Source organism: Quercus lobata, chromosome 2 (assembly GCF_001633185.2).
Source record: "Quercus lobata isolate SW786 chromosome 2, ValleyOak3.0 Primary Assembly, whole genome shotgun sequence".
In the NCBI taxonomy this organism is placed as follows: Eukaryota; Viridiplantae; Streptophyta; class Magnoliopsida; order Fagales; family Fagaceae; genus Quercus; species Quercus lobata.
In genome coordinates this window covers 101,760,550-101,788,111 of record NC_044905.1, presented here as the reverse complement: position 1 = coordinate 101,788,111, position 27,562 = coordinate 101,760,550, and the positions used below count along the sequence as shown (strand labels likewise).

The 27,562-nt window shown below is 34.6% G+C and overlaps 1 protein-coding gene and 1 pseudogene across 1 annotated transcript; both read left to right on the top strand.

Moving 5' to 3' along the window:
* The first annotated feature begins 2,081 nt into the window (after positions 1 to 2,081).
* On the top strand, positions 2,082 to 4,022 carry LOC115964712 (annotated as a pseudogene).
* An 11,906-nt stretch (positions 4,023 to 15,928) lies between these two features.
* LOC115974073 lies at positions 15,929 to 16,382 on the top strand. The gene is made up of 2 exons (XM_031094292.1): positions 15,929 to 15,966; positions 16,055 to 16,382. The coding sequence occupies exons 1-2, from the start codon at positions 15,932 to 15,934 to the stop codon at positions 16,380 to 16,382; spliced, it is 363 nt and encodes a 120-aa protein (XP_030950152.1). The 5' UTR covers positions 15,929 to 15,931.
* The last annotated feature ends 11,180 nt before the right edge of the window (positions 16,383 to 27,562 follow it).

Below are 27,562 nucleotides of genomic sequence, written 5' to 3'. Positions count from 1 at the left end.
TATCGGAGCAAAGCGTTTTTCTGTGAATCTATGGCTCTTCTCATATTGATTATGTGAGACTGTTATCATTACTGATGCTACTCTCTCTCTCTCTCTCTCTGAATGCGTGTGTTGTGATGCTTAGTATTATGTATGCTTGAATTTTCTGGTCCACAAAGAGCAGTGGATTGATTTTGCATGCTAATATTCTAACGTGGTTTATACCTAGAATTGGACATGCAGTGTACCCTCCTCCAGTGAGTTACATCTTAATTTATTATGGAATTGTTCTATTTCCTTTTTGCCATTAATTGATGACCAAGCTTTATGGAAAACTTAGATGAAGTATAAAAGGAATGAAGTGAGGAATTTTTTCTCTTGATGTAAAATAAAAATCAATGTGGGAGTTCAAAATCACTTTTGACTTTTTGTAATTCGAATCTAGACTCAGGTTATAAAACTAGATCATGGAGTCCAAATTTGCGGGCATGTCTCTCCAATGCCAGAAAATTAACCTTTTTCCCGGAAAATCTGTCTCTCTCAACACCACCTCCATCTTCTAGCTCAAGTTTCATAGAGAAGTTGCAAGAGCTCTGGATTTCACTTATTACTGAGATTTGTTTAGTATTTTATGTTTGCTTATTTGGGGGGTTCTTTGTGGTATTGGAATACACACCAAATCTCTTTGTTTCTACAAAAAATTATTCCATAGAAAATCTTCGATTTTCCAAAAATGTTCGCCTTTGAATCAGACGCGTTATTTCAATTAAATTCTTTTTAATGGTTTCATTTTTGTTTTTCAATTAAATTCGTTATAGAGGCTTCAATGCCTCTGGCAAGTAAGGATTGATAGTGAATTCATTGTCAATTCATCTCTCTGTTATTCGCTTTTGCCCTGTTTGTCTTCTCTGGGCTTGCTTTTCTTTGGATTATTTGAGATTGTTTCCCGGTCTCTGTTGTGTTTCCGTTTTCATATCAGTCCTCTTCTTATTCATCTTTCACTTTGTTCCCTTAGTCTTCTTCGTCAATCCTCTTTTTGTTTCCTGTTTATATGTTCTCTTCATATTTTCTGTTTTCGTTAGTCTTTCGAATTTCTATCATCTTTTACATCATGTTGATTTTGTCTTGACTTACTATTTGTTCTTGATCCATGTGCATACTTCACCATCTTAATATTTTTTTTCCTTGGTTAGTGTCTGACAGCCACTTTCAACCTATTCATTATTAAAATTTTATTGCTTCTACTTGGGTGTGCTAGCACGCCAAATCCTCTGGTTCTGCATGTTAAGGGCAGCAGGAGACTGGCTCAACTGCAGCACATCTTCGTGGTAAAGATGTGTTTGGTTGCCCAGAAAACTGTTTGGGAAAAGAAAAGTTTTGTTTTTGAAATTTTATTGAATCTGACTAATTATGACCTCATTTCGTTAGCCTTGTTAGTTAGCAATTACTATAAAATTGGTCACAAATCTGATTGCTTTGCATATATTGCTGCTTGTTTGATGTGAATTTCAATATTTGAAGTTCTTAAACTTTTGCATTTCAGATCAAAAGATTTTCCTTTTTATTTTTTTTGAAGATACAATGAAAAATTCTTTATTTATTTCTTTTTTAAATGTCTTGGTTTGAAATCGTTTAGTATTCTGACCCAATTTAGGACTAAGAATTCTGAATTTTATGGTTCTAACATGCCAATGAGGTCTGGCTCAAGTGGCAGTTCCTTGTCCCATATGAATGTCGTGGGTGCTGGGGTATCTTACCAATTAAAAAACAATAATAATAAATAGAAAGAATTTTGCTTTATCTGAGTTTGCTACCACACCAAATCCTCTGGTTCTGGGTGTTAAGGGCAGAGGGAGAATGGTTGAACCGTGGCACATTTACTATAGTCAGTGTTTTTTATTTTAGTTTCGATAGAATTGTATTACTCTCTTTTTTCCCCAATTAAAGGCTGCATTTGATTGCTTATAATTGTGAAAATCCCTAGTGTGTAATTTGATTGAGTTTAGGTACAGGAAACAGCCGTTGAATCCATTAACCCATCACAATTGATTAATCTTGTTTGTTTCTGGATGGAATGCATTTGTAATTTGTTGCTCTTCCTTTGCTAATAAGGCTGTATGATCTATAATGCAGATCTTGCAAGCAGTGAAGACAAAGAAAAATTCATACAAGACACTCATCATTGCGGAATACCACTCTGAAAGTTGAACTAGATCCAAATTTTGAGATGGGTGTCTCTAATAAACCTCCTGAGTTTATCAAGATGAAACCTACTGGGAAGGTATAGTTCTATATTGTAAAATTTGTGGTAATCTATACTCCACTAATTGCATGTTAGTTTTATGAAAGGCTTTCCTAATAAATCTGTTACTCTTGTAGGTTCCCGTGGTGGAAATACCTGATGGTCCAGTATTTGAGAGCAATGCTATAGCACGTTATGGTAAGACTATAGACTTTCATCCCCCAACCATTAATTTTGGTGATCCTCTAAAGATTGTTATTTTGGGACTTATGGGCTTTTTATCTGTTGCTGCAGTTACTCGCCTGAAGCCCTGAAGGCTGACAATCCTTTATATGGTTCTTTTCATATTGATGATTGAGATGTTTATAATTAACTACTGATGGTTCTCTCTCTTTCTGCATTTGCGTGTGTTATGATGCTTATCGTTACATATGCATAAATTTTCAGGTCCACATACAGCAGTGGATTGATTTTGCATCATTTGAGATTGATGCTAATATTCTAGCATTTTATAGACCTAAAATTGGATGTGCAGTATACCTTCCTCTGGTGAGTTGCATCTTATTTTATTATGGAATTGTTTTAATTCTTTTTGGCATCTAAATGATAATGTAAAATCAAAATTAATGCAGGCTATATATATCCTACATAAAAAATCTAAATTCTCATAATCCCATCATAACTATGCACTGCCTATATGGGCCATATCTGATGTGTATAATTTTTGCGCGAAAACCTAGGAAGCTGCAACTTCATTATTGAAGAGAGAGCTGGGTGCTGTAAACACTCGTCTTGCCTCAAACACTTTCATGGTTGGGCATTCCGTGCTTCTGGCTGACATTGTTACACCATGCAAAGTATGTGGGCTTCACTCAACTGATGATTAAGAGCTTTACCTCTGAGTTCCCTCATGTGTAACGATGCAACTGGAAGCATGGTGAATCAGACTGAGTCTGTCCTGTCTTTTAGGCTTTTACAAAGAAGCCATCTCAGCCAAAAGAATCTGCTAAACCAAAGCCTAAGGATGAATCAAAAAAAGAAGCCAAAAAAGGAGGAGCCTGCGAAGCCCAAGCCAGAAGCTGGTGCAGAAGAGGAGGAGGCTTATATATTAAATGTTTATGTACATTAATTAGTTGGAGAAAGTGACTGGCTTATATACTAGCAGATTTGTTTTCAGTTCAACCATCTGGCCCATTCCCTTTGTTTTAAAACCTGAGTATACCATTTGTCAGGCCTTTTCTCCATACGAGCCCGTTCTCTGTGTTATATGTCACTTGCTGCTATCTCTGGGTACAATGTTGAGAATACTGTTTCCTTTGTAACACTAAACAAGGTGGGTGGATTTCTTCAAAGGATGGATCTAGCACGCAAATATGCTTTTGGAAAGATGCTTGTGATCGGTTCAGAGCCACCATTCAAGGTGAAGTTGCTGTGGCTTCTCCGTGGGCAAGAGATACCAAAATTTGTGTTTGATGAGTGCTATGACATGGAACTATATGAGTGGAAGAAGGTTGATATCACAGATGAAGAGCAAAAGGAACGTGTGAGTCAGATGATTGCAGATTACGAACCTTTTGAGGGCCCGCATCTTTTGGACGCCAAGTGCTTCAAGTGAATGACCCCAATTAGTCCTTGGATTAAAAGTTGTATTTTTGTGTGTTTTTGCTGCTAGAGTTTTTATTGACGCTGTTCTAACTTCTAAACAGAGACTAAGTTTAGTCTTTGTGTTTGAGTGGAGGTCTAGTATAATTTATAAGTTCGTTTCTGCTGTTTCAAAATTTTAATATTCTATATGATAGAATCTTGTGCTAGATAAATGGTTGCTTGTTGATGGTATGCAAAAATTAAATTAAGAGTTGTCCCCCATTTTATACTAATAATGGTTTGTTATGCGATCAAGTGTTTTCTAATTTCTAGACATGGTTTGCTGATTTAAGGTTGTTCATCTTTGATTCCAATCCTAATTTTAAGTTTCTGGTTTCAGAATAGTGATATTGTCGTATATGTATCTTGCAATACCCAATAAAAATAAAAAGATTTCATCCAATACAGATTCTCTTTATTTACTACTCTTATTAATAATAATTTTGAAAAAAATAAAATAGAACTCTCAGATCATCACTAGCGGTTTATCTAAAATTTTGTATTGTTTGGACAGTGAATAGTGATATTTAGCTTTTATCTATTTACTTTTTCAAATACATTTTCTAACAGATTCTTTATCATTTTCTCCATCTCATTTAAATATTATTTCTTCATTCATTCATTATTCAATATTTATTCTTTTTTTAGCAACTACATATTTTTCAACATTTTTTTATTCAATAGCTGATTATTATAATAGAAAAAAAACATTTGAAGTTTGAACAATAAATGCTGCAGTGTTCTCTACTTGTAGAGAAACACTGTAGCAATTCTAATCTAAAAAATGGAGATAGAGAAGCTGTTGGAGTGGATTTTTGGGGGTGATTTCTCTCTAAAATTGGCTTTAAAGAAGCAATTGGAAATGCTCTTAAGGGTTACATAGTGGGTTTCGTCCCACGTTACCATGGAGTTTAATATTAGTTTCATAAATTTTTTTTACATTCATTTATTTTTGGGTTCGTATAAGACTACTCAAATGTTTCTTGCCATATCATACACTTGGAAGTCTTAAAAAACTACTACCAATTTTACTATATCAAAGATTACAAAACATTAGTTTGTAAGGCAATCAGCCAATCACATTTGTAGTTGTATCCCTGGCACCACAAATGTCAACAATGTTGGACCAAGACCAAACTAATCACGGGATCCCTTTTAGAACTTGAAGACAATGGTCACAATACTGAAAATCTAGGTTCAGTACTGCAAAATAAATAAATCTTGACAGTCGCGAAACAGATAGTTTACCACATTAAAAAGTGGTAACCCATAAGCCCACGTTACCCTATCCTCGTATGGCCATGGGTACCCCCTTTTGTGTATAGTAAGCAGTAAGCACCACGCATATTGGCTCCGTACAAAACTCATATATTGTTTGGTTCTCTCATCTCTTTCTTTCTATATTTGATTATACAACCATTCGAATTTTCTGAAAATTACTTTTAAGTCTTCGTTTTTGTGTTTTTCTTTTTCTTTTTCAAAGGCAGATTTGACTTTTGGTATGTGAGATCGAGAGAGACGTTTTTCTTTCAGTGAAGACATGACTCTGGTGAGTTCAATTCATTGAATATATCTTAATTTTCTTTTAAAACTAATTTAAAAATTCATACATGAGTTTTTTTAAAAAGAACTTTGTTCCAAGAATTAATAGATTAAAATTGAATTTTTTATCTCTCAATTATCTCAACTATTAAAAATTCTATTGCACGGTCTGAATCTCAATCACATTAATTATAAATATTGATGTAAAATAGTAGATGTAAACAAGTAGGAAAAAATGCTCACACACTCCATGAATTTTAAACTAGTGGCCAAAATACCCTCTTAATTTTTCTATTGGCCAATTTATTCTCTAAACTCTATACATACATACCAAATTAATACCTCAGTTAATTTCACGTTAAAACAGTAATGGAATAATAGCATGTGAGAAGCATGTCACCTTTAAAAATTAACTAAATTACTGTTAACAAGATATATAGAAAGAGGAGAGAGGAGAGTCTGACCGGCGCCACAGAGAAAGAGAGAGGCAGTAGATCCATCAGTGGAAAAGCTTGGATCTTAGTTCCAACATAGATCGGACAACTCATACGTACCCAGAAAAAATGCTAGCAAGAAAGACTCACCGGGTTTTTTGCAGTTTCTTTTTTCGAATTGCTAGCATGGGGATTTTTCTAGGCGAGTTGTGTTGCTTCGCAGCTAGGCCTCTCTTTGTAAACTTTTTTTTCTCTCTGCAAACTCTTTTCTCTTTTAATAGTACTTCTACCTTTAATCTAACAAAAAATACAATTTAACATACATTAAAAAAATACGGATGAAAATAACAATTTGAATTTGAGAGAGAATTCTTGTACACCAAAATCATAACAAAAAAAAAAAAAAAAAAACATTCTTGTATTAATGATCCAAGAACAATACATACCACAAGAAAGAGAGAGCATTAATTTCAATTAGTTAGTTTTTAAAGGTAACATGTTTCTCACGTGCTCTTATTCCGTTATTATTTTAACGTGAAATTAACTAAGGTATTGATTTAGTAGGTGTGTATAGTTTGGGAAGTAAATTGGCCAATAAAAAAGTTCAAGGGGTGTTTTGGCCACTAGTTCAAAGTTTAAGGTCTGTATAAGCATTTTTCTCAAACAAGTATAAAAGGATAATTATATTTTGTTTAGCAGTCACTCTATCCTTATTTTTCGTTAAGTGTCTCATAAATATTTTATGCGTACATGTTTAATTAGTTTATCCAATAAAATAATGTCATATTATTTTTGTAGCTTAAAAAAAAATTAAAAAAAAAAGATATAGCATAATATGGATGAATTAAACACACGTAACAAGTTTATGTGGCACTTAATGAAAAATATGGATAAAGAGACTGCTGATATAAATGGAATAGAACTTTGAGAGATAAAATTCAAATTCTGAAACTTTAGAGTATAAAATCCAAATACTCCAAACTTTAGGAGTGTAGTTTGCAATTTTGCCTAAAAAAATCATTATGTGCGTCTAAAACCACTTTTTGGTTCTTATAAAAAAAATAAAATGGAAAATTTATTAAGATAATCAAATTTGGAGTTTTGGAGTATATGATTACCTTAATAAAATTTTCTATAAAAAAAATTATTTCTTGGACCAAAAAAAAAAAACAATTGAGCCTCTGAAGAGTTTCCCACGTCACAAAGTGGCAACTACACCAAAACCATAGTTATCACTTATCACCAACACCTTGGAAACCACCTGTTGTGTAGTAAGGTCACCATCCAGACTAGCTAGGTAGAGCTCTCTGGTCTGGGAGGATTGACCTTGAAAGAGTAAACCTACGACTTTACATCTTCTCTAGAGAGTCGTCAACACAATAACAAACATCAACCAGTTATGGAAATACAAAGGTATTCGTAGAAGAAAATGGATGTGTAGAAGGTTTTGCACGGGTGAACATTGTATTATTGATTGCGGTAAGTTGGATAATGAAATTGAAAGGTGGCGGACAAAAGCAAAAGAAATGAATATTTTATAATACAGAAGTTGTGAAAACGAACAAATCATTAAGAAAAATATTGATAGAATAATGCTAATCATTAAGACAAGACCATCATGATGATGATGATGGTAGCTAAATTATTCAAAAACGGAAGTGTAAAGGGTAAAGGATAGAAGAATAGTGAACCAAAAAAAAATTTTTTTTTTTTAATTTTATAAAAACACTGTTTACATTGGATCCGTACAAAACCCATTGTTTGGTTCTCTCATCTCTCACTCTCAGTTGCTCTCCCAGAAACTCATAGGTCTTACACTCTTTTCTCTCTCTCTCTTCTCTCGGATTATACTTTGATCGTTTCAATGGAACTATTCGATATTTTCTGAAAATTTTGTCTTTAGAGAACCAAATGCCTTGTTTTTCCACTATTAATTACTTTACGTGCGTATGTTTTTATTTTTGCTTTGTAAAGGCAGATTTGACTTTTGAGATCTGAGAGAAACGTGTTTTTTTTTTTTTCCAGTGAAGACATGGCTCTGGTGAGTTAAATTGATGAATCTTTTATTTGATTCCATGCGTTTCTTACCAATCACTTATCTATTTTATTTTATCCACCTCATATATGGTTTATGTTTGTGTTTTGACCTGCTAAGATAGTTCTATTGGGATTTAAATCCTGTGTATTGTAACGTACGTGTATATAATTAGCACACATGATAAAAAAAAAAAAAAAATTGTTCAAAGGGTTAATATATATATATATATATATAAAATATATTTACAAAAATCAATTCAAGGGTTATTAAAAGTGAATTTAACTTTTAATCTCAACTATTTAAAGTGCAATACTATTACACGGTCTGAATTTCAATCACTTGTGGTGCACTCATTTTGTCTTGTAAGGACTTAGGATAATGTATTGTTGCACTTATTTTATATGTCCGTTATTTTATGATCATTTTCATATATTAAAATGTGGATATTTTTACATCAATTATGAAAATAAATGTAAAATAGTAGATATAAATAAGAATAAGAGATAGTTTTCCTTTGTTGGAGTCTAATAGAAGGGTTTTATTTCAATTCATTTTTATTTTATTAAAGTTTTTTAGAAGAATTCTTTATTTACTTAGATACACACTTTGGTGTATAGAATACGGACTTCCTTTGTATTTTACTTTATTAAATGTAATAATCAAGTGGTTTTTAATTTGTCAAAGACTTTATAGCTGAATTGACACTTCCCATGCATAAAGTGCTTGGAGTCTAGGGGGGAAATGGTTCGAATTGCGAGAATAACAGCATGTTGTAATTATCTTTGTGGGGTATTTTTACCCCGCAAGCTTATTGTTCTCTTTAGGGAGCCAAGTCCGCAAGGTTTTGTTTCTCAGCCCCGAGTATAGAAGTCTAGGATTTTCACCTCAGGCCAAGGGCTTTAACTTGTAGCCATTTTGGCTTGACACCTTTGTCCCACATCGGTTGGAGATGCGCCCCATTCATGACTTATAAGCCCTTGGAGCGATCATGAGTGTACCACTACCACACATGCTTTAATACTTGGCTTGAACAACATGTTTCATGAAGTACTAAACCCATATTAGATCTACCCAATTACAAGTAAAGTGCATTTTGTTAAAGGATTAGCTAATTACATAAAATATGTCCCTAACAGTCCTATATGCCCAAAGGACGCTGGGTAAATCATCTAGTCATATCCCTTTTCCCCTCAAGTCAAGTCTTGATGATCTTTAGCAAGGATCAGTTTGCAACTTTAGCTTTTCCATTAGCCTGCGGGTGGGAAGGTGAGAAGTAGTAATTCTTGATCCCTAACTACTCGCAAAACTCTCTAAAGGGTGTATTGTCAAACTGGCGTTTGTTGTCTGAGATGAGAAACTTGGGATTCCGAAGCGGCAGATAATGTTTTTCTAGACAAAGCTTCTGACGTTTCGTTTGGTAATTTTTGCCAATGGCTTTACTTCTATCCATTTGGTAAAATAATCAAGCCCTACCGCCAAGAACTTCATTTGTCTTGTCCCCCTGGGAAAGGGACCAAGGATGTCCAACCCTCACTGAGCAAAGGGCCAAAGGGTCATCATTGGGGTGAGATACTCTGATGGTTGTCTAGGAATGTTACTGTAGCATTGACACTTATCGCACACTCTGACATAGGCTTCGGCATCTGCTTGCATGGATGACCAGTAATATCTTACATTAACTATATTGTAAATGAGTGATCTAGCCCTTGAATGATTTCCACAAGCACCTTCGTGAACGTCCCTTAAGATGTAATGGGACTCGTCCAGAGTTAAACACCTCAAATATGGCTAAGAGAAACCCCTTTTATACAACACCTCATCCATAAGGACAAACTTCGCTACTCTGACTGTTAGCTTCCTTGCTTCTTCTTTATCTTGTGGGAGGAGCCCATCTTTGAGATAAGACACGATTGGAGTGGTCCAATTAGCTACTCCATCTCTGATTCACTTTTGGAATATCAATACTTAAGATATACTGGACTTTGACTTGATCACCTATTATCTGGTCTGTTGATGCCGTCTTGGTTAAGACGTCAGCTTCTGTACTTTCCTCCCTTGGTATATGTTGAAACTGGGTTGTTATGAAGCCTTTAATTCATTGTTTAACTTTGTCCAAGTATATCTTCATCTGTTCTTCCTTAGCTTCACACGTTCCATTCACCTGGCCTATCACTAACTGTGAGTCTCCTTGGACGACGACTGAATCCGCTCCAGGTGATTTAGCTAACTCCAAGCCTTGTAGTAGGGCTTCATATTGTGCTTCACTATTGGTTGTTTGAAACTATAGACAGACTATATACTCCAAATGATTTCCTTTTGGTGAGCGTAAAACTATCCTAATTCTACCTACATGCTGTGTGGACGAGCCATCTACACAAACGACTCATTGCTTTGCCCCTGATCTCCACTTCGCTGCCCACTGTCAGGAGTGAATTTTGCAATGAAGTTTGCAAGGACTTGAGCTTTTATTGCTTCTCTTGATCTGTACCATACATCAAATTCACTAAGTTCTACTGCCTACTGGATCAGTCATCCAATAGCCTCCAGCTTGTTTATGGCCTTTTTTAGCAGGTGATCTGTTAAGATGTTGACTATATGAGCTTGAAAAAAAGGCCTGAGCTTCCTTGTTGCTGTCACCAATGAAAATGCTAACTTTTCATTAACGGATATCATCCTTCAGCTCCCTTTAAAGCTTTGCTGGTGTAGTAGACAGGCTTCTATACCTTCCCTTCTTCTCTGATCAAAGCCGAACTCCCCACATGAGGGGATACCACTAGGTAAAGGTACAACTCTTCACCTAGTTTGGACGAGCTCAGCAACAGAGTTGAAGCAAAATAAGCCTTCAGATCTTCAAATGCTTGTTGGCACTTGTCCATCCATTTAAATGCTTTTCTTAATACTCTGAAAAATGGTAAACATTTGTCAGTAGATTTTGAAACAAACCTGTTAAGGGCAGCTACTCGTCTAGTAAGGCTCTAGACATCCTTGACATTCTTTGGGGGCTCCATGTTTAGGATTTTTTTTTTTTTTTTTTTTTTTTTTTTTTTTTTTTTTTTTTTTTTTTTTCAGGATTTTCTTTAATTCCTCTCTACGAAACCATAAAACCAAAGAATTTCCCTGATGCAACTCGAAAGGCACATTTGCTCGAATTCAGCTTCATCTTATATCGCCTAAGTGTATCAAAGATTTCTTAAAGATTGTCCGAATGCTGCGTCTCCCTTGCGCTTTTGACCAGTATGTCATCTACATAAACTTCAACGTTTCACCTAATTTGCGGACGAAACATATGATTGACTAGCCTTTGGTAGGTAGCTTCCACATTTTTCAGACCAAACGACATCACTTTGTAACAAAACAAACCTTGACTTATGATGAAGGACGTTTTCTCCTAGTCTGCCTCGTCCATCTTGATCTAGTTGTACCTTGAGAATGCATCCATGAAGCTTAGTAGCTAATGTCCAGCGGTTAAGTCCATCAACTGATTAATGAATGGAAGAGGATAGCTATCCTTGGAGCATGTTTTGTTTAAATTGTGAAATCTACACACATTCTCCATTTGCCTTTTTGACCATCACTACATTAGTTAGCCAATTAGGGTAGTAAACTTTGTGAATGAACTCTGCGGTGACTAACTTGAGAACTTCTTTGATGACGTTATCTCATTCTGGGGCAAACACTCTCTTCCTTTGATGGACGAACTTGTAAGATAGGGACACACTTAAATGATGAGTAATCACACTTGGATTAATCCCAGACATGTCTTCATGACTACAGGCAAAAACATCTGTGCATTTCTTTAAGGAACCCAACGAGATCTTGCTTCGTCTTCTCCCCCATACTTGTCCTAATCTTGGTGAACCTCTTCGGGTTGGACTCGTCCAAGGGTACATCTTCCAATACCTCAATCAGCTCAGCCAATGTTCTTCTCTCTTCAATGTTCATTATCTGTATCTGCTTGTCCATGGCCAACATTGCTAAGTAACACTTTCTAGTGGTCAATTGGTCTCCTTGTACTTCCCTAATGCCATACTCCGTTGAGAACTTGACAGACAAGTGGTAGGTGGATGTTGTAGCCTTCCAACTATTCAAAGTTGGTCATCCAATAATGGCATTGTACAAGGATGAACAATCTACAATGAGGAAATTCACTTCCTTATTGATTTGCTGTGGGTAAGAACCAACCACAATTGGCAAAGAGATGGTGCCTATTAGTAGAACCTTCATTCTTCCAAACCCGATCAATGGCACACTCACTGGTCGAAGTAATTCCTTGTTAATCCTCATTTGTTGGAAGACTGGATAGCAGAGGATGTCTGTTGAACTCCCATTGTCTATTAACACCTTTCTAGTTGTATAATTTGCAATCGTCAAGGTAATAACAATTGCATCGTCATGAGAATGGTGTAGTTGTCTTGCATTTTCGTTTGTGAAAATAATGGCCAGTTCAACTTCTTTAATCATCCTTGGTGGTCATCTAGATATCTGAACATTTTGGACTTCTCGTAGGTAGGTCTTCTTGGCTTTGGATGAGCTTCTTATTAATGTGCCTCCTATAATAATCCTTATTTCTCTAAGCGGTTGGCATGCTAGTTCTTGTACTTTACACTTCATTGGCTATCTCTCATTCTTGTGGTCTCACCTAAGAAATTTTTTTTAACTCTCCTTGCTTAACGAAAGTCTCAATTTGCAGCTTCAAGTTATAGCATTTGTTCGTATCACGGTGAACACGACAGTGTTTGCTTTTGTTTCGCTTGCTAGGATCTCCTTTCATCCTCTCGAGCTATTTCAAGGATGGATCGTTTTTTGATCTGCATCAGTACTTAGTCAAGTGGAGTATTCAAGGGAGTGTAGTTAGAGTATCTTCTCAAGGATGCCCCTGCTTTCTTACTTTGGCTTTCTTTGGATAAGGACCTTGCTTTGGATGGTGTATATAACAATTTTCTGGTCGTTCACCTTTTTTCTTTTCTTAGCAATAATCGTATCTTCTGCGTTCATGAAACTTTGGGCTGAATGTATCAACTCAGCAATCATCTGTGGCTCCTGATCATACAACTTATGGATGAACAAATCTAAACTAACTTCATTGTAGAAAGCTGCCAAGAGGATCTTGTCATCCATCTCATCCACCAATAAGGCTTCTCTATTAAATCGGCTAATAAAAGAATGTAGGTTCTCGTTCTTTCCTTGCTCTATGCTAAGCAGACTAGACGAGGAACGCTTTTGCCTTTGACCTCCAACAAAGTTGTTAACAAACAACTTGCTTAACTCTTGAAACGAGGTTATGGTGTTTGGTGGTAACTTACCAAACTATACCCTAGCCGGGCCTTTTAATGTGGTAGGAAATTCTCTACACATGATTTCATTCGGTTCACCTTGAAGATGCATGGTTGTCTTGAATTTGGCAATGTGATCACAAGGATCATGCTTCCCATCATATGAGTCCAAGGTAGGCATTTTGAACTAGGAAGGCAGGGGGTGATTTGCTCTCCTCATTGAATCTTTCATTTCTTTCAAGGCTATTTTCATCAGATCCGTCTCCCTCCCCAAATGTGGTCCCCTACGAGTAACGATACCTTTGGACTAATCTCCTTCAGCGTTGTTCTCAGCCCCTTCATTTTCTAAATTTTGTCCTCGTTCTTCACCACGTCGATGCTGATACTGTCTATTAACTTCTCTAGTTAATTCCTAGTTCTGTTGCGTCAATTCTGCCATTGCAGCTGCCATGGACTGCAACTATTGTTGGACAGTCATCGGGGGTGCTAGTGCATGGTTTGGGTGACTGGAGGCGTTCCCACTCTCCTGGTGTTCTGGACTGGTGGTCATTGTCCTAGTTCGAACCATGCATCATTTTTGTCTTGGAAATCAAAGAAGTTAACACTTAGAAGTTTTTTCAAGTTCCCACAGACGGCGCCAATTGATGATGCACGAAAATCAGTAAGCTGGAAATCAGTAAGCTGGAATGCTTTGGGTTATGGTGATGGCTGTAGGTCTTAAAAAAGAAAGAAAGAATTATCAAGGGTGACTGGTGCAACTCGGCCAAGGACCCTTCGACGGTTAAGTTAGTTTTCTCTCTAAAACACAAGAATAAAAAATAGTGAATGGTGAAAAAGTTACCTCGGGTGAATGAGACTTGTTATAGGGAGTTTGAAGTAGATCTACTTGTTCGGATCCACCATCATTATAGGGGATGTGAGTAGTTAATGGAGAAAGTGGATAAATAGGATACGTGAAGCGGATTACGAGAAATTTTCTCCACTTTTTAAGAGTAGCACATCATTAGGAATGGCAACGGGTCGGGTTCGGGCCGGGTTTTTTCATATCCGGACCCGACCCGCGGACCAAGACCCGCGGCTCGAACCCGGCCCGTTTACTAAACGGATTTTTTTCCCGGGACCCGAACCCGGCTCCACGGGCCCCGCGGGCCCCGTCCCTCATGACCAGTCCAGCCCAAAATCAAAAACAAAAATTTTTTTTTGAGAGAATCAGAAACAAAAATTTAGATTTATGATTTTTCAGCCCCAAATCACAACCACAAACATAAATCCAAACACAATCACAAACATAAACACAAAAATCACAAACACAGATTTCAGATCTACGATTTTCCCTTTCAAAATCACAAACCAAACACAAATTTCAGAATCTCAGATCTATGATTTTCATTTTTCCCTTTCAGAAATCATAAACACAAACACAAACTCACATGATTCAAGCGAAGAACCCAGAAAAAAAAAAAGAAGAAAAAAAATGGAGAATGAGGTGGAGTGAGGTCGTGTCACGCTTGTGGCCATGGGCGAGGAAGATGAGAAGGGTAGAAGACTGTGCCGTCTGTGCGACAGTGCGAGATCGGCGACGGCGAGGACGAAACGGAGTTGAGAGAGTAGAGAGCCTGTGCGGCGGCGGCGTGGGTAAAGCCTGTGCGACGGCGACGTGAGGAAGATGAGAGGGGCAGAGGACTCAGTCTGCTTGTGGCCGTGTGTGCTGTGGGCTTCTTATGGCTGTGTATGTGAGAGAGGTGAGAGATGAAGAGGGAGAGGCGGAGGGTGTGACTATGAGTTGAAAGTCTGAAATGAGGAGAGTGTAGAAAAGTTTAGGGTTTTTAACTATATATATGTGAGGGTAGTTTAGTAATACTATATATATATATATATATATATAACCGGGTCTTATCCGGGTCGGGTTTCGGGTCGGGTTTCTGATTTTTTTTTTTTTATAAAATCCGAACCCGACCCGGACCCGCTTCGGATTTTTAAAAAAAAACCCATATCCGATCCTATTCTTTATCGGACCGGGTAAAATCCGGCCCATTAGGGTCGGGCCGGACCGGGTATCCGCGGGTCGGACCTAAATTGCCATCCCTACACATCATGATCAAATCATAAAGAATTTTATGAAAAGTTCTTGCAGGATTCACCAAGTGTTATCTGGTTGTCCATGACTTGGTCGTTCATGTCTTTGTGTTATGGACGACTATCCTGGAATTAGATAATCTTTTTGTAAAGGGATGTGTATTGTTCCTACATGTGATGCCATTGCTTGTTCTCTCTTTCGGTCTTCTTGGATATGGTCAAGTCATGGATGTGATGACTGTGGACGACTACTGTAGACGACTACCATGGACAAACAATTTGAACTTGGGTCCCCACCAAGGCCAACCTATTTTTCTAATCCGTTGAAGTAAACGAACGGCTTGGATGATTTTTTTTGTTCTTTTCGTGAATCACGAGGTGCGTAAATGAAAGGCTGGGATCGATGAATCAAGTCGGCTTTGGATGGTTTCTCAAAAAAAATGGTCGGCTTGGATGACTTCAACCCTTTTTTACTTCATAAGTTTTAGTTGTGCTGAGTCCGCCGACCGCGCGCAACTGAAAAGGATCCTCAGTGTTTCTTTTGATGGGACACAATCCTCCATTTAAGACTGCTATAAATTTCGCTTTAATTAAATTCTGAGATACTTCTCTCCCTCTCGCTCTGATAGATTGTGCAGCTTAATTAGCTTCTATGCTAAGCCCCGTCTTCTAAATTCATCAACAAATTGGAATGAGACGATCTATGCCCAAGCTTTCATACTCCTCTCCCCTAAGCGGGTAATAAACAGAACAATAGCTATGGTTAATCTTTTTGTTATGTTTTGTTTTGAATAATTAATACAATTTCTTTTTTACTTGGTAACAGGGAAGAAAAAATGCTATTGCATCTTGAAGTTGCTGGGAAAGCGTTATATGTACTGGTCCTCGTTGTTTTTCTACTTTTGTATTTAGGAGAGTGGAAACGTAATCGCAGAGGTGGTCGCCATGTCCAAACTACTGGGCGTGCCAACTTTGTCGGTGGTGATGGTGATAATGGGGGCGAAACCATCAGCGGCCAAATTGCTAGCGAAGTTCATGCCATTGTCGATGATACAATGGGCGGCCAATTCGCTGGGGAAGTCCGTTTCGATGTCGCCGGTGATGATGATGGTGGCACCATCAGCGGCAAAATAGCTATGATCCAACTTCACTAGCTGCCACTATGCCTTTAATTTTGTATTTAAGTAACAATAGAAGTTTCTAAGTCGAGTTCCCATATTTGGCGCTGTTTATTTGTTTGTTTCTTAGCATTTTTTTTAAAGGATAGTTTATTACTTTTTAGGTGGTGACTTGTTAATGGTTTTAACTTTTAAGTTTGAAACTATTTTTTTTATTCATCAGTACCAACTTATAACAACTTATTATTTAAAATTTGTTATAAAAGTGTTATAAAAATATTATTAAAGTTTTGTCAATAATATACTTCTCTTATATATTTTATAGGGTGTGTGTGAGGTTTTGCAATTTCCTTTTTCCCCTGTATTTTGTTGGAATTCTTGGAACTCTCTGTGTTTGAATGAGTAATTGGAATTGAGCATATGTGTAATTTCACTATTCTATGAGCTGATCTGATTGGCCAATTCATTATCTCATATTCCACGTCTGAATATTAAACTAGGACACGTTTTATCTTATCTGTCCTAATTGCAGTAATTCATATATTAATGACATGACTCATTTTAAAATGAAATTATAATATTTTCGAAAAATCCTAAATACACTACAACTTTTACCATAGAATCTTTACAAAATGATGCGATAATAATTAATAAACAGTAAGTTTCAACTACCCATAAATAAATATTTAAATAAGTTTTATAATCGGTTATTTGGTAATTGTAATTTGTAAACCCAATAGTCAAAGTCAATACCGTTAGAGTTGTCAATATTTTAAAGAAGAATAATTATATGAAAACAGTAATGCTACAACGTGTTTCCATCTTCGGGGCAAAGTAGCAAGACATCATTCAGCTAAAAAAAAAGACAAAGTAGCATGACATCACAGCGACGACAAAAGGGTGAGTTCATTTTGTACGTTAGTATCTGTCTGTTTAACGAGGTTCCCAAAAGTTTTGGAAAGTCCAAGTTACGGGCCCCACAACCTTATGAATCTCTGCCCTCAAAAACTCGGTAATACCGATTTCCACCGAGTCAACTTGGAATTCCAGTATCGTCGGGTTTCACATTAGTATCTGTCTCTTATGTTTGCTTATTCGGTGTGTATTTTTTTTTTTGGGTTGATTTACTTTTTGTAACTATGAATTTATGCGATTTTGATTTGAAACTATGAATTTCTTTTCGGTCGTTATGTGCGTGGAGTTAGTAGATGCGAAATTGGATCTTATTTGCTAATTTGAATGGTTAACTAAAAGTTGGAAAGATTTGTTTGTTTTTACAGAAAATAATTCCATAGAAAGTCTTCGATTTTCCGAAAATGTTTTGCTTTTGAATCAAACGCGTTACTTTTCAGTTCAATTCTTTTTAAGTTTCAATTTTATTATCGATTTTGTTTTTTTGGTGTTCAGATCTGAGATCGGTCCGAGTGAAACGTGTTTCTGTGAAGCCATGGCTGTGGTCTGTCTCGATTTTGTGTATGTAACCTGTTATGGTTTTTTTTTTTTTTTTTTTTTTTTGGAAATTTTTTTTTTGTGTGGTAGAGAAGTGTTTGGTTGGCCAGAAAACTGTTTGGGAAAAGAAAAGTTTTGTTTTTGGATCTGAAAGCACTAGACTTTTATTGAATCTGACTAATTATGTCCTCTTTTTGTTAGCCTTGTTAGCTAGCAATTACTATAAAATTGGTTACAAATCTGATTGCTTTGCATATTCTGCTGCTTGCTTGATGTCAATTTCAATTTTTGAAGTAAGTTTTGCATTTCAGATCAAAATATTTTCCTTTTTTTTAATTATTATTTTTTTATTATAAATGTTTTGATCTGAAATTGTTTAGTATTCTGACCCAATTAAGGACTTAAGAATACTGAATTTGATGGTTCTGATATGCCAATGAGGTCTGGCTCAAGTGTCAGTTCATACTTGTTTCACATGAATGAATGTGTGGTGTGGATCATGTTGTGGGTGCTTGTCTAACTTTCCAATTAAAAATAATAATAATTAAGGGAAATAATTTTGCTGTTATCTAGGTGTGCTACAGTGGTGACTTTAGAAATTTTTTTCAAGGTGTTTTTTAAGAAGCATAATTTTTCTTTGTGTCGGCTCCAGGAATTTTTCCCAAATGTATTGTTGTTTAGTTGTTTCATTAATTTGTTTATCTTTTATAAACTATAATTTGTTATATTATTGTTTTATTAATTATAAAATTATTAATTATTGTTTAGCCTAACATAATTTAATTTGTTTGTATTTTATAATGTATTGGTTAATTAAATTATTAATTATTATTTATTAGTTGTTGTTTCCAATTAATTATTGGTTAATTAATATCCCAAACAAACAAAATTAATTAGTTCAACTAATTACCATGGTTGTTTGATATTTGGAATATTGTATTACTTAACAAAAAAAGAAAAGTTAATAAATTGTGCAGCATAAAAATATATAGACCGTATAACTTAAGTCCAAGTCTAAAAAAGTGTGATTTATTACATATTTTAAGACCATTAGTTGAACTAATCGACTTGCATAACACGCAGCCATATTTAAGTCGAAGTCTTAAAGTATTTTTCATATTATAGTTTTCATAAAATAAATAAGAAATATTAAATTTTAAGCAAATATAATAAAAAACAAATATATAAGTACGTAGCAATATTATAGTAGTTTTTTTTTTTTTTTTGAACAACAATATCACAGTTGATTTACTTATTATAAAAATTAGTTAATTTATTAAGATCATTACTGAAATAACTAAATAAAAAAGTAAATAGATAATTCAAAAAAAAGTAACTAATATAAAACATTAAAAAAGAGACCTGATGAAGCCTAAAGCTCTTAAAGCTACAGGCTACTGTGGCAGTAGGGGTACAGTGGTACTATAATACACGTGTGATGTATATCAACCAAGTAAAAACTAAATATAATAAATCAAATTAAAAGAAAAAGATCTTTTTTGAAGTGAAAAGAAAGAGATTTGACTGGTACATTAGCTATAAACAAATTATGTGGCCAAAACAGAGATTGGTACAGTGGTATATAGTGGGTAAGGAGATAGACTTGACTGGCGTTATTTACTAAGCTACAAACGGCTTTGCCAAACAGAAAAAGACTTCATCAACCCAAAGAAATCTCAGCAAAAGAAAAGAAAACACAACAGTTCGAGTAGGAGAAAGGGAGAAAGAGTCTTAGTGCCATTGTGCACTGATTTGGAGAAATCTGATCGCCGGTCATCGACTAGAGGCTGCCGCGGATGATAAGGACCAAAGTTTCGGATCTGATTTGGTGGTTTGCTCTGTATTGGATTTTTTTTTTTTTGGTGAGAATCCGTGGGTTTGTTCATCTGTTGGGCTTGCCGTGGGCTTGACTCTATTACAATTTTTTTTTTAAAAGATTTTAATTCAAATTTTTGAGGTTTTTTTTTTGGTTGAAAGTAGAACAAATAATATATATATATTTTTTTTTAATTTGAAGGTGTTCCTAATTTTTTGATGGAGATAGTTCCTAATACATAGCAAATATAAATTTTTTTTTTAAATTATTATATAGGAACACCCTGAACTGCACGTGTCATCGCCACTGCATTGGTGTTCCCAACATTAATACCCAAATCACTATAGATCCAAGTTATCCAACTTGCCTAGCCGTGAGTCCCGCCATGGCTTGCTAGTTATTATTACCAGCATATCTACCTGTGGAAGAACAGTAAGTACGTCCATGCACGAAGTAGGTGTTTGGTTTTTGTTGGTTTATTAAAAGGTCAACGGAGATTCTGGCACTTTATCCTTAATTTTTAAAAAAATTGGCAATATGTCTCTGTTTACAAACTATATAGGGGCGTGTCCCTGTTTCGATACTCGATTACTCTAAAATCGAGTTCAATTAAATACTCGATTCATAGAAAATCGAGTTATGCCCGATCAAACTTTAAAAAAAAAAAAAAAAATTTGCATGAAACTCGACTTTCAGGAAATCGAGTTCCATGCAAAAAAAAATTTATAAGTGTGATTGTCCCATATTCAGGGAGTTCTATAACAGCGTTTTTAAGCCCTATAGTGACGTTTTAAAGCCCTATAGCGGCGTTTTTATGCAAATTTTTTTATGAGTGTCATTGCTCCCATAATGCGGGAGCCCTATAGTGGCGTTTTTTAGCCATATGGTGACGTTTTAAAGCCCTATAGCGGCGTTTTCCTGCAAAATTTTTTTATGTCACCATACCAAGTTCAGGGAGCCCTATAGTGGCGTTTTCCGTGCATTTTTTTTTATTTTTTTATTTTTTTTTAAGTTTTATTGGTCATAACTCGATTTTTTACTAATCGAGTATTTCATTGAAACTCGATTTTAAGGTAATTGAGTTTCGAGACAGGGGCATATTCCTATATAGTTTCAAAATAGGGGCATATTGCTAAATATTTTAAAAATTAAGGGCAAAAGGCTAGAATTCCCAAAGGTCAACAGCGTAGGTATTACCGTTGTACTAAATTGCGTCATATTTAATAAAAAAATTAAATAAATAAAAGAAAAACACATAAAACTAATCTTTTTGATAATTTTAATCTTTTTTTTCTTTCTACAAAGTTGAGCCCACACTAAAAAAATAACATAAAATTACAGAAAAAGACAAAATTATATTAAAAAAAAGGTTAAAAGTTGCTATTAACGACCTAAGTGTCCGTTAACACAACTCTTATTAAAATAAACAGTATTTATTCTATACATTTTATTGCATATATTCTTATACACACATAAAATTCTAAGTTGAAAAATGTGTGTAATAGGGTATTGTGAGGATGTACAGTGAGGTTTTGCAGCTTTTTCTTTCTGTGTTGTGTTGTGTTGTGTGGGAAATTTGGAATATTGTAACTCTCTGTCTAATTGAATCAGTTTTATTGGATATATACCGTACGTGTCATTTGAAGATGCTTGTGAATATTGACAGGTTTTGCCTTGAGTCTTAACTGTATGTACTGTCGATTGTGCACATCAGGAAAATAAAGAGAGAGACTGTGTGGAGTTGTAAACTTGTAATAAAATATGTGTGTGTTCTAAATTATGAGAGGGCCCAAAAGAATAATCTGTAAGGCTATGTCTACAACCAACCAACTACCCCTGCTCTGCTCAAATTCTATTCTGGGCTCACAGAGGCATAAAAATGCTTAAAACGGTTAGGGTTATTGGGCCTAAGGGGAGCTAATTCAGGGATTGTGCAAAGTGGGCCGAAGAGGCTATTTTTACTTTTTGTTTTTTTGAGAGACAGGCTAATTTTTCTCCCTACGAAATATCCAGCAAAAAAGGTACGGCAGCTTCACTGCATAGGTCACAGCTTGTTTAAACCACTACTAATTTCCACATAGGACTCACTCCATGACGGCCTAAATATCAGCATAACCAGTTGCCTCTCGAAAAATGTTTAGTAGCACCAATCATCGACATCATTCTTCACAAAAATAAATCATAGACATCATGAGATCAAGGGCCTAATAAATTACACTTGTCTGGCGGTGTGAAAGATGTCGTTAGAGAGCAAGACAACTCAAATAAGCGATGAGACATTAAATGCTCAATCCCATATTAATGCTCTCATAACAATATTTTATCCCCCAAAAAGACATGCTCTCATAATAATAGTTTAGCTTTGATGTCAAGAAAATTATAGCTTAACTGGTCTAAGGTTCAAATTTTCTCTACTTATCGTAACTATCAAATAATAATAATAAAGTTTAGCTTCTTTCAATATATGAACTCTTAATAAAAAAATATCTTGGCGTAAGGAGGAAGAAAATATATTCATTTATATATAAATATAATGGATTTTGTGGGTAACTAGAGGAGAAAGAAAGAAAGATATATATATATGTATATATATATATATATATATATATATTTTTTTTTTTTTTGGGGTTAAATTACCATTTTAGTCTCAAACATTTATATTATGTGTCAATATAACATGTCAAATGTGTTAGTTTAATTCCTAATCTTTTGATATTTTTGAAAAAAAAATTCATAAAATTTTTATCAAAACATTCTTAAAATTGGATTTTAATCCTACATAATTTTTACAAAGTGATTTTTCATAAATCACTCTAAAGTAATTTAGATATTCAATTATTATATTGTTAAAAATTTACTAATTATATTTGGCAAAAAAGCAAAACTGACCCTCTAACTTTCACTTTTTTTCATTTCAGTCCTTTGACTCTCATTTTTTTCAATTCAGTCCTCTAACTTTCAATTTTTGTCAATATAGGGCTCCGTTACATTTTTGTTAGTGGCTGTCGTTAGACCCACTGGTAAAAAAAAGAAAAAAAAGAAAAAAGAAAAGTAAAGGCAGAGTAAAACTTGACTAAAATCCATCACCAATTCAATCAAGGCAGAGCAAAACTTGATTGAATCAAAAACAAAAACAGAAAAATGCCATGTTTCTGCACATGGTATACGGTGGAGGCTAGACACATTCCCAGACGGTAGCAAAAAGTAAATGCACGAACTCACTGTGCATTCCACCTTGTCTAAAATCATTATAAGAACACAAAATTTATATAGAAAACAACATTATTCATCATCATCATCATCATCATTACATATAAATATAGGTTCTTCTATCGTAACTTACATTGAGGGGGAAGCTGAGACTTGGAGAGAACAATAGAGTTATCTCTGAAAGTTTTAGAGTAAAACCCACCTTCTGGGTGGGCAGCTAGATTCAACTTGGCTACAATCTCTGATGCTTGAACCCATGTTTGCTTTCCTTTGTTTTGCCTTAATTGCACTCTTTGATCAGATCAGATCACAATTCAGATCAACCTAACCTTATATAATATAAACTTTAATGGCTCTTGGTCTTAATTCTATCAAATTTCAAGTGCTTCAGATTCGCCGTTGGCCTCAAGTGCTTTAGATTTAACTGCTAGCATAAACATCAAGTGCTTCAGATTCACCGTTCCCCTTAATGTGTGCATTTTTTCCCCCCAGATTTTTCTTATTTTCTTCTAATTACAAATTTTTAAAAAAAAGAAAAAGAAAAAAAAAGCAAAACATCGTCATTTCAGTGGGTTTAATGGCAGTTACTAACAGAAATGTAACGGAGCCCTACATTGACAAAAATTGAAAGTTAGATGACTGAATTGATAAAATTGAAAGTTAGAGAACTGAAATGAAAAAAAGGTGAAAGTTAGAGGGTCAGTTTTGCATTTTTTTCCTTATATTTTTTGGCACGTCAACTTGTAAACTCTAAGAGCATTCCCATCAAGGGTGTCAAATGCCAAATATTTGGCATTTGACACCCCAAACTCTAAAAAATCACTTCCATCAAGCATTGTAAATGCCATAATTTTTTGCATTGATGAACAGTGCAATCTCAAATTTGAGGCCGCACTATTCACCAATTATAAAAGTTATATTATTTTTTTATTTCTTGAGGCCCGCTTTCTTTTCTTCTTATTATTTTTTTCTTTCTCCTTTCCTTGTCTTTCTTCCATCTCTCATTCTTGCTCTGAGAGCCTCCAACCACTTCTTTGCTCTTTCTCTCCCTCTCCCACTACTCGACGTTCTGCCTCCCTCTCTGGCGAAACCCAAGCCGAAGCATCAAGTTAAGCCAATCTCTATCATAGTGGTTTCTTTTTTTGCTTCGGGTCAAAAAAATCAAATTCGGGTCAGATATTTTTTGGGTTGGGCTGGGTCAGGTCCGCAAATTTTGACCCGTTTTGCCATGTCTAGTAACATCAAACAAGGTTGGTGAATTTCTTCAAAGGATGGATCTAGCATGCAAATATGCATTTGGAAAGATGCTAGTGATGATCAAAGCCACCCTTTAAGGTGAAAGGACTGTGGCTTTTTCGTGGGCTAGAAATACCACAGTTTGTGCTTGATGAATGCTATAATATGGAGCTATATGACTGGAAGAAGGTTGATATCACAGATGAAAACCAAAAGGAACGTGTGAATAAGATGATTGAAGATCACGAACCTTTTGAGGGCATGCCTCTTTTTGATGCCAAGTGCTTCAAGTAATGACCCCAATTAGTCCCTGGATTAAAAGTTGTATTTTGTGTGTTTTTGTTGTAGAGTTTTTCTTGACTCTGTCCTAAACAGACTAAAGTCTAGTCTTTTTTTGTTTGAGTGACTTAGTATATTTCTAAGTATGTTTTTGCTGTTTCAATATTCTATATAATAGAATCATTTGTGCTATATATATGGTTGCATGTTGATGGTATGCAAATGTATATTAATAGAGTTTTTATCATTTTAAACTAATGGATTGTTATCTGATTAATTGTTTTCTAGCCATGGTTTTCTTATTTAAGGCTGCACATATATATTTGATTCCGATCCTAACTTTAGTTTCTGGTTTAAGAATAGTGATGTGATGAAATTTCTGATATCTTACAACAGTATACAATACATACATAATAGTTTTGTATTACTCTTCATTGAATGAGTAGTGATGTAAGTGTTCCTCTTTAGGCCTCTAAATAGATCACTTGTAAATTTTGTCTAATTATCATTTCTAAGGAAGCGTTTCAATCCTTCTGTAGAGTTTACTTCCCGATCTATTGTATCTCACCTATTAAAAAAGATAAACATGATTTTGATACCAAATTATGGAGGAAAGAAAAAATAAAAAAGAAAAGAGGAAAGAGGACAAAACATAACTTTGATTTCATGATAGAGTGAATGAAAAAAATAAAAAATAAAATAGAGAGAACATAAAAGACCTGATATGGTTTATATTTTGTTTTTTTTGAATTGGGGTTAATTACATGCTTTGATAGATTTGGAGTATTACGTATTCTATATATATTCAAAACAATTGAGATCCCCCACATGTGGCAGTTCATCCAAGAAGAAGTTGCACACATAAGCAGTTCGTAAAAATATTACTCCCTCCGTCCCGGTTTTTTTGTCCTCTATTCCATTTTGGGACGTCCCAAAATATTGTCCTGTTTCTAAAAATAAAAGTTATTAGTTTACTAATGTTCCTATTATACCCCTACTTTATTTTAAAAACTATTTGAAAAGAAAACTAACAAATATTTTAAAAAATCAATCTAATTATGGCACCTTTATAGTTGCCTCATTAAAAATAACTCTTTTTAAAAAAAGATAATAAATTTATTTTGGGGTAGTTTTGTAAATTTATACATTTTTATAAGACAGACAAGACAATAAATAATGTTTCCTTAAAAAGTTTGACTTTTCAAACAGGATAAACAAATTGGGATAGAGGGAGTATAAAATAGTTTGTGGCCGTAGCATTACTCTTTTTATATTAGAAATGCTAGAGATACAGAATTTTTTACAACAAATTTACAAACTGCTAATGTGGTGAATGGTTATTGGTAAATAAAAAAGTAATATTATTAATGTGGGCCTAAATGAAAACTAATAAGAAGTTGAACACATCAACAAGGTAAGTTATACTTCAACATCTCAATGTAAGTTTCTCAATTGAATGTTATTTACTATTTGAAATTTAATTTTAGACTACAATAACTTAAAATTTAAACATTTGATTGATGATATTGTTATTAATCTTTGACCTTCTTGAAATTTTGCAAGCATGAAAGATATAAGAAAAAAATGTAATCCAATAATAGATTTGTTAAAATTTACATCTAATGAAAAGAATTTTGAGTGGAGCTATAACTCTGTCCATAGTTAATAAAAACCATTTAAGGCATACATGTTCTTAGATATGTTTTTCTTGCACAATGTGTGTTATGTTTGAGGACACAAACCTATATATAATATTTATATGTGAGTAATGTAATCAATTAAATAGGGTTAAATTTGCTACACACACATTGTTTTACATAGTTTTAAACACATCTGAAAAGGTAATTAATTAAAATCATGATTTATAGTCACAATTTTCAACATGAAATTGTTTTTGGGTATATATAAAATAGTTTGTATGTAATAAACATTACTCAATTAAATAAGTCCCACATTGGCTAGTAATAATAAAAATGTGTGGTTAATATAACATCTTTGAGTATAAGGTGTTGGAGGGTTCCATTTGTTTGGTTTTCAATTTGAAAATGAAAAACCCCCCAATGGTTTTCATCCTTTATTTATTTATTTTTTGTGATAATTATAACATGTTGTTAATTTCATAATTTTAACACTTTCTCCTCTAGACTTTCTGTGCATTGCAATTCGAACACTTTCTTTTCTAGACTTTCTGTGCATTAGAAGGTGTCAATTAATAGGAATTGTTCCAAATGGCTTTCTCATAAACAAAAAAGAAACATGTCGGTTGATTGAGTCCAATCTCAAAGGGGCAAATTGGGAATATATCAAAAAGAGTAATGTCGATGCCACATAAAATGGCACAACTTGTATTGCAACTTGTCCATGTGGTGAATTGTGAGTGTTAAAGGTGTGATAGTGGGTCTATATGGGAACACACTTCTACTCCTCAAAACTCACCACGTGAGCAAGTTATAGCACAAATTGTACCATTTTATGTGGTGCAAGCATTACTCTATCAAAAACACCGACCAAGAAGAAATAAGAATCATTTGTTGGTGCACCAAATAACAACAAAATATCACATTAATAGGGGACCAATTACCGTATCAAAACGGGGTGACCATTATTGTATCAAAATGGTCATTATCTGTTGACTAGTGGCTCTTTTCCCTTTTCCACACAAATGTAAGTCATTATCTGCCGACCATTATATTGCAGCTTCTTTTATTCTTTTTTCTCCACTAGATTCTTATTAGCAAAACTAGTTCCATTGACTGTGATTTTTAAAATTGGGATCCAAATAGTAGGATTCTATGAACCCACCTAACCAAAATAATTAGGATCATGCTAGGATCGTACGTGTTAAATTATTGATTTTTTCAAAAAACGTAAGCGTAAAAGTAAGTATTATTAATAATTGCTCTTTTCCCCTTTCCACACACATATAAGTCCTTATTTGTTGACTATCATACCGTGGCTTCTTTGATTATTTTTTCTCCATTAGGTTCTTATTGGCAAAACTAGTTCCATAGACTGTGATTGTTAAAATTGGGATCCAGATAGTAGGATCTTTCAAACCCACCTAACCAAAATAATTAGGATTATACTAGGATCATAAGTGTTAAATTACTAATTTTTCAAAAAATTTAAGCGTAAAAGTAAGTATTATTAATAATTGCTCTTTTTCCCCCTAATTATAATTAATGAAAAATGAACTAGGTGGCTAATTACTAGCATCTCTTTTCCC

Coding starts and splice junctions, on each gene's coding strand:
- LOC115974073 (XM_031094292.1), top strand. CDS start 15,932: ATGCCCAAGCTTTCATACTCCTCTCCCCTAAGCGG. Junction 15,967..16,054: donor TACTCCTCTCCCCTAAGCGG/GTAATAAACAGA, acceptor ACTTGGTAACAG/GGAAGAAAAAATGCTATTGC.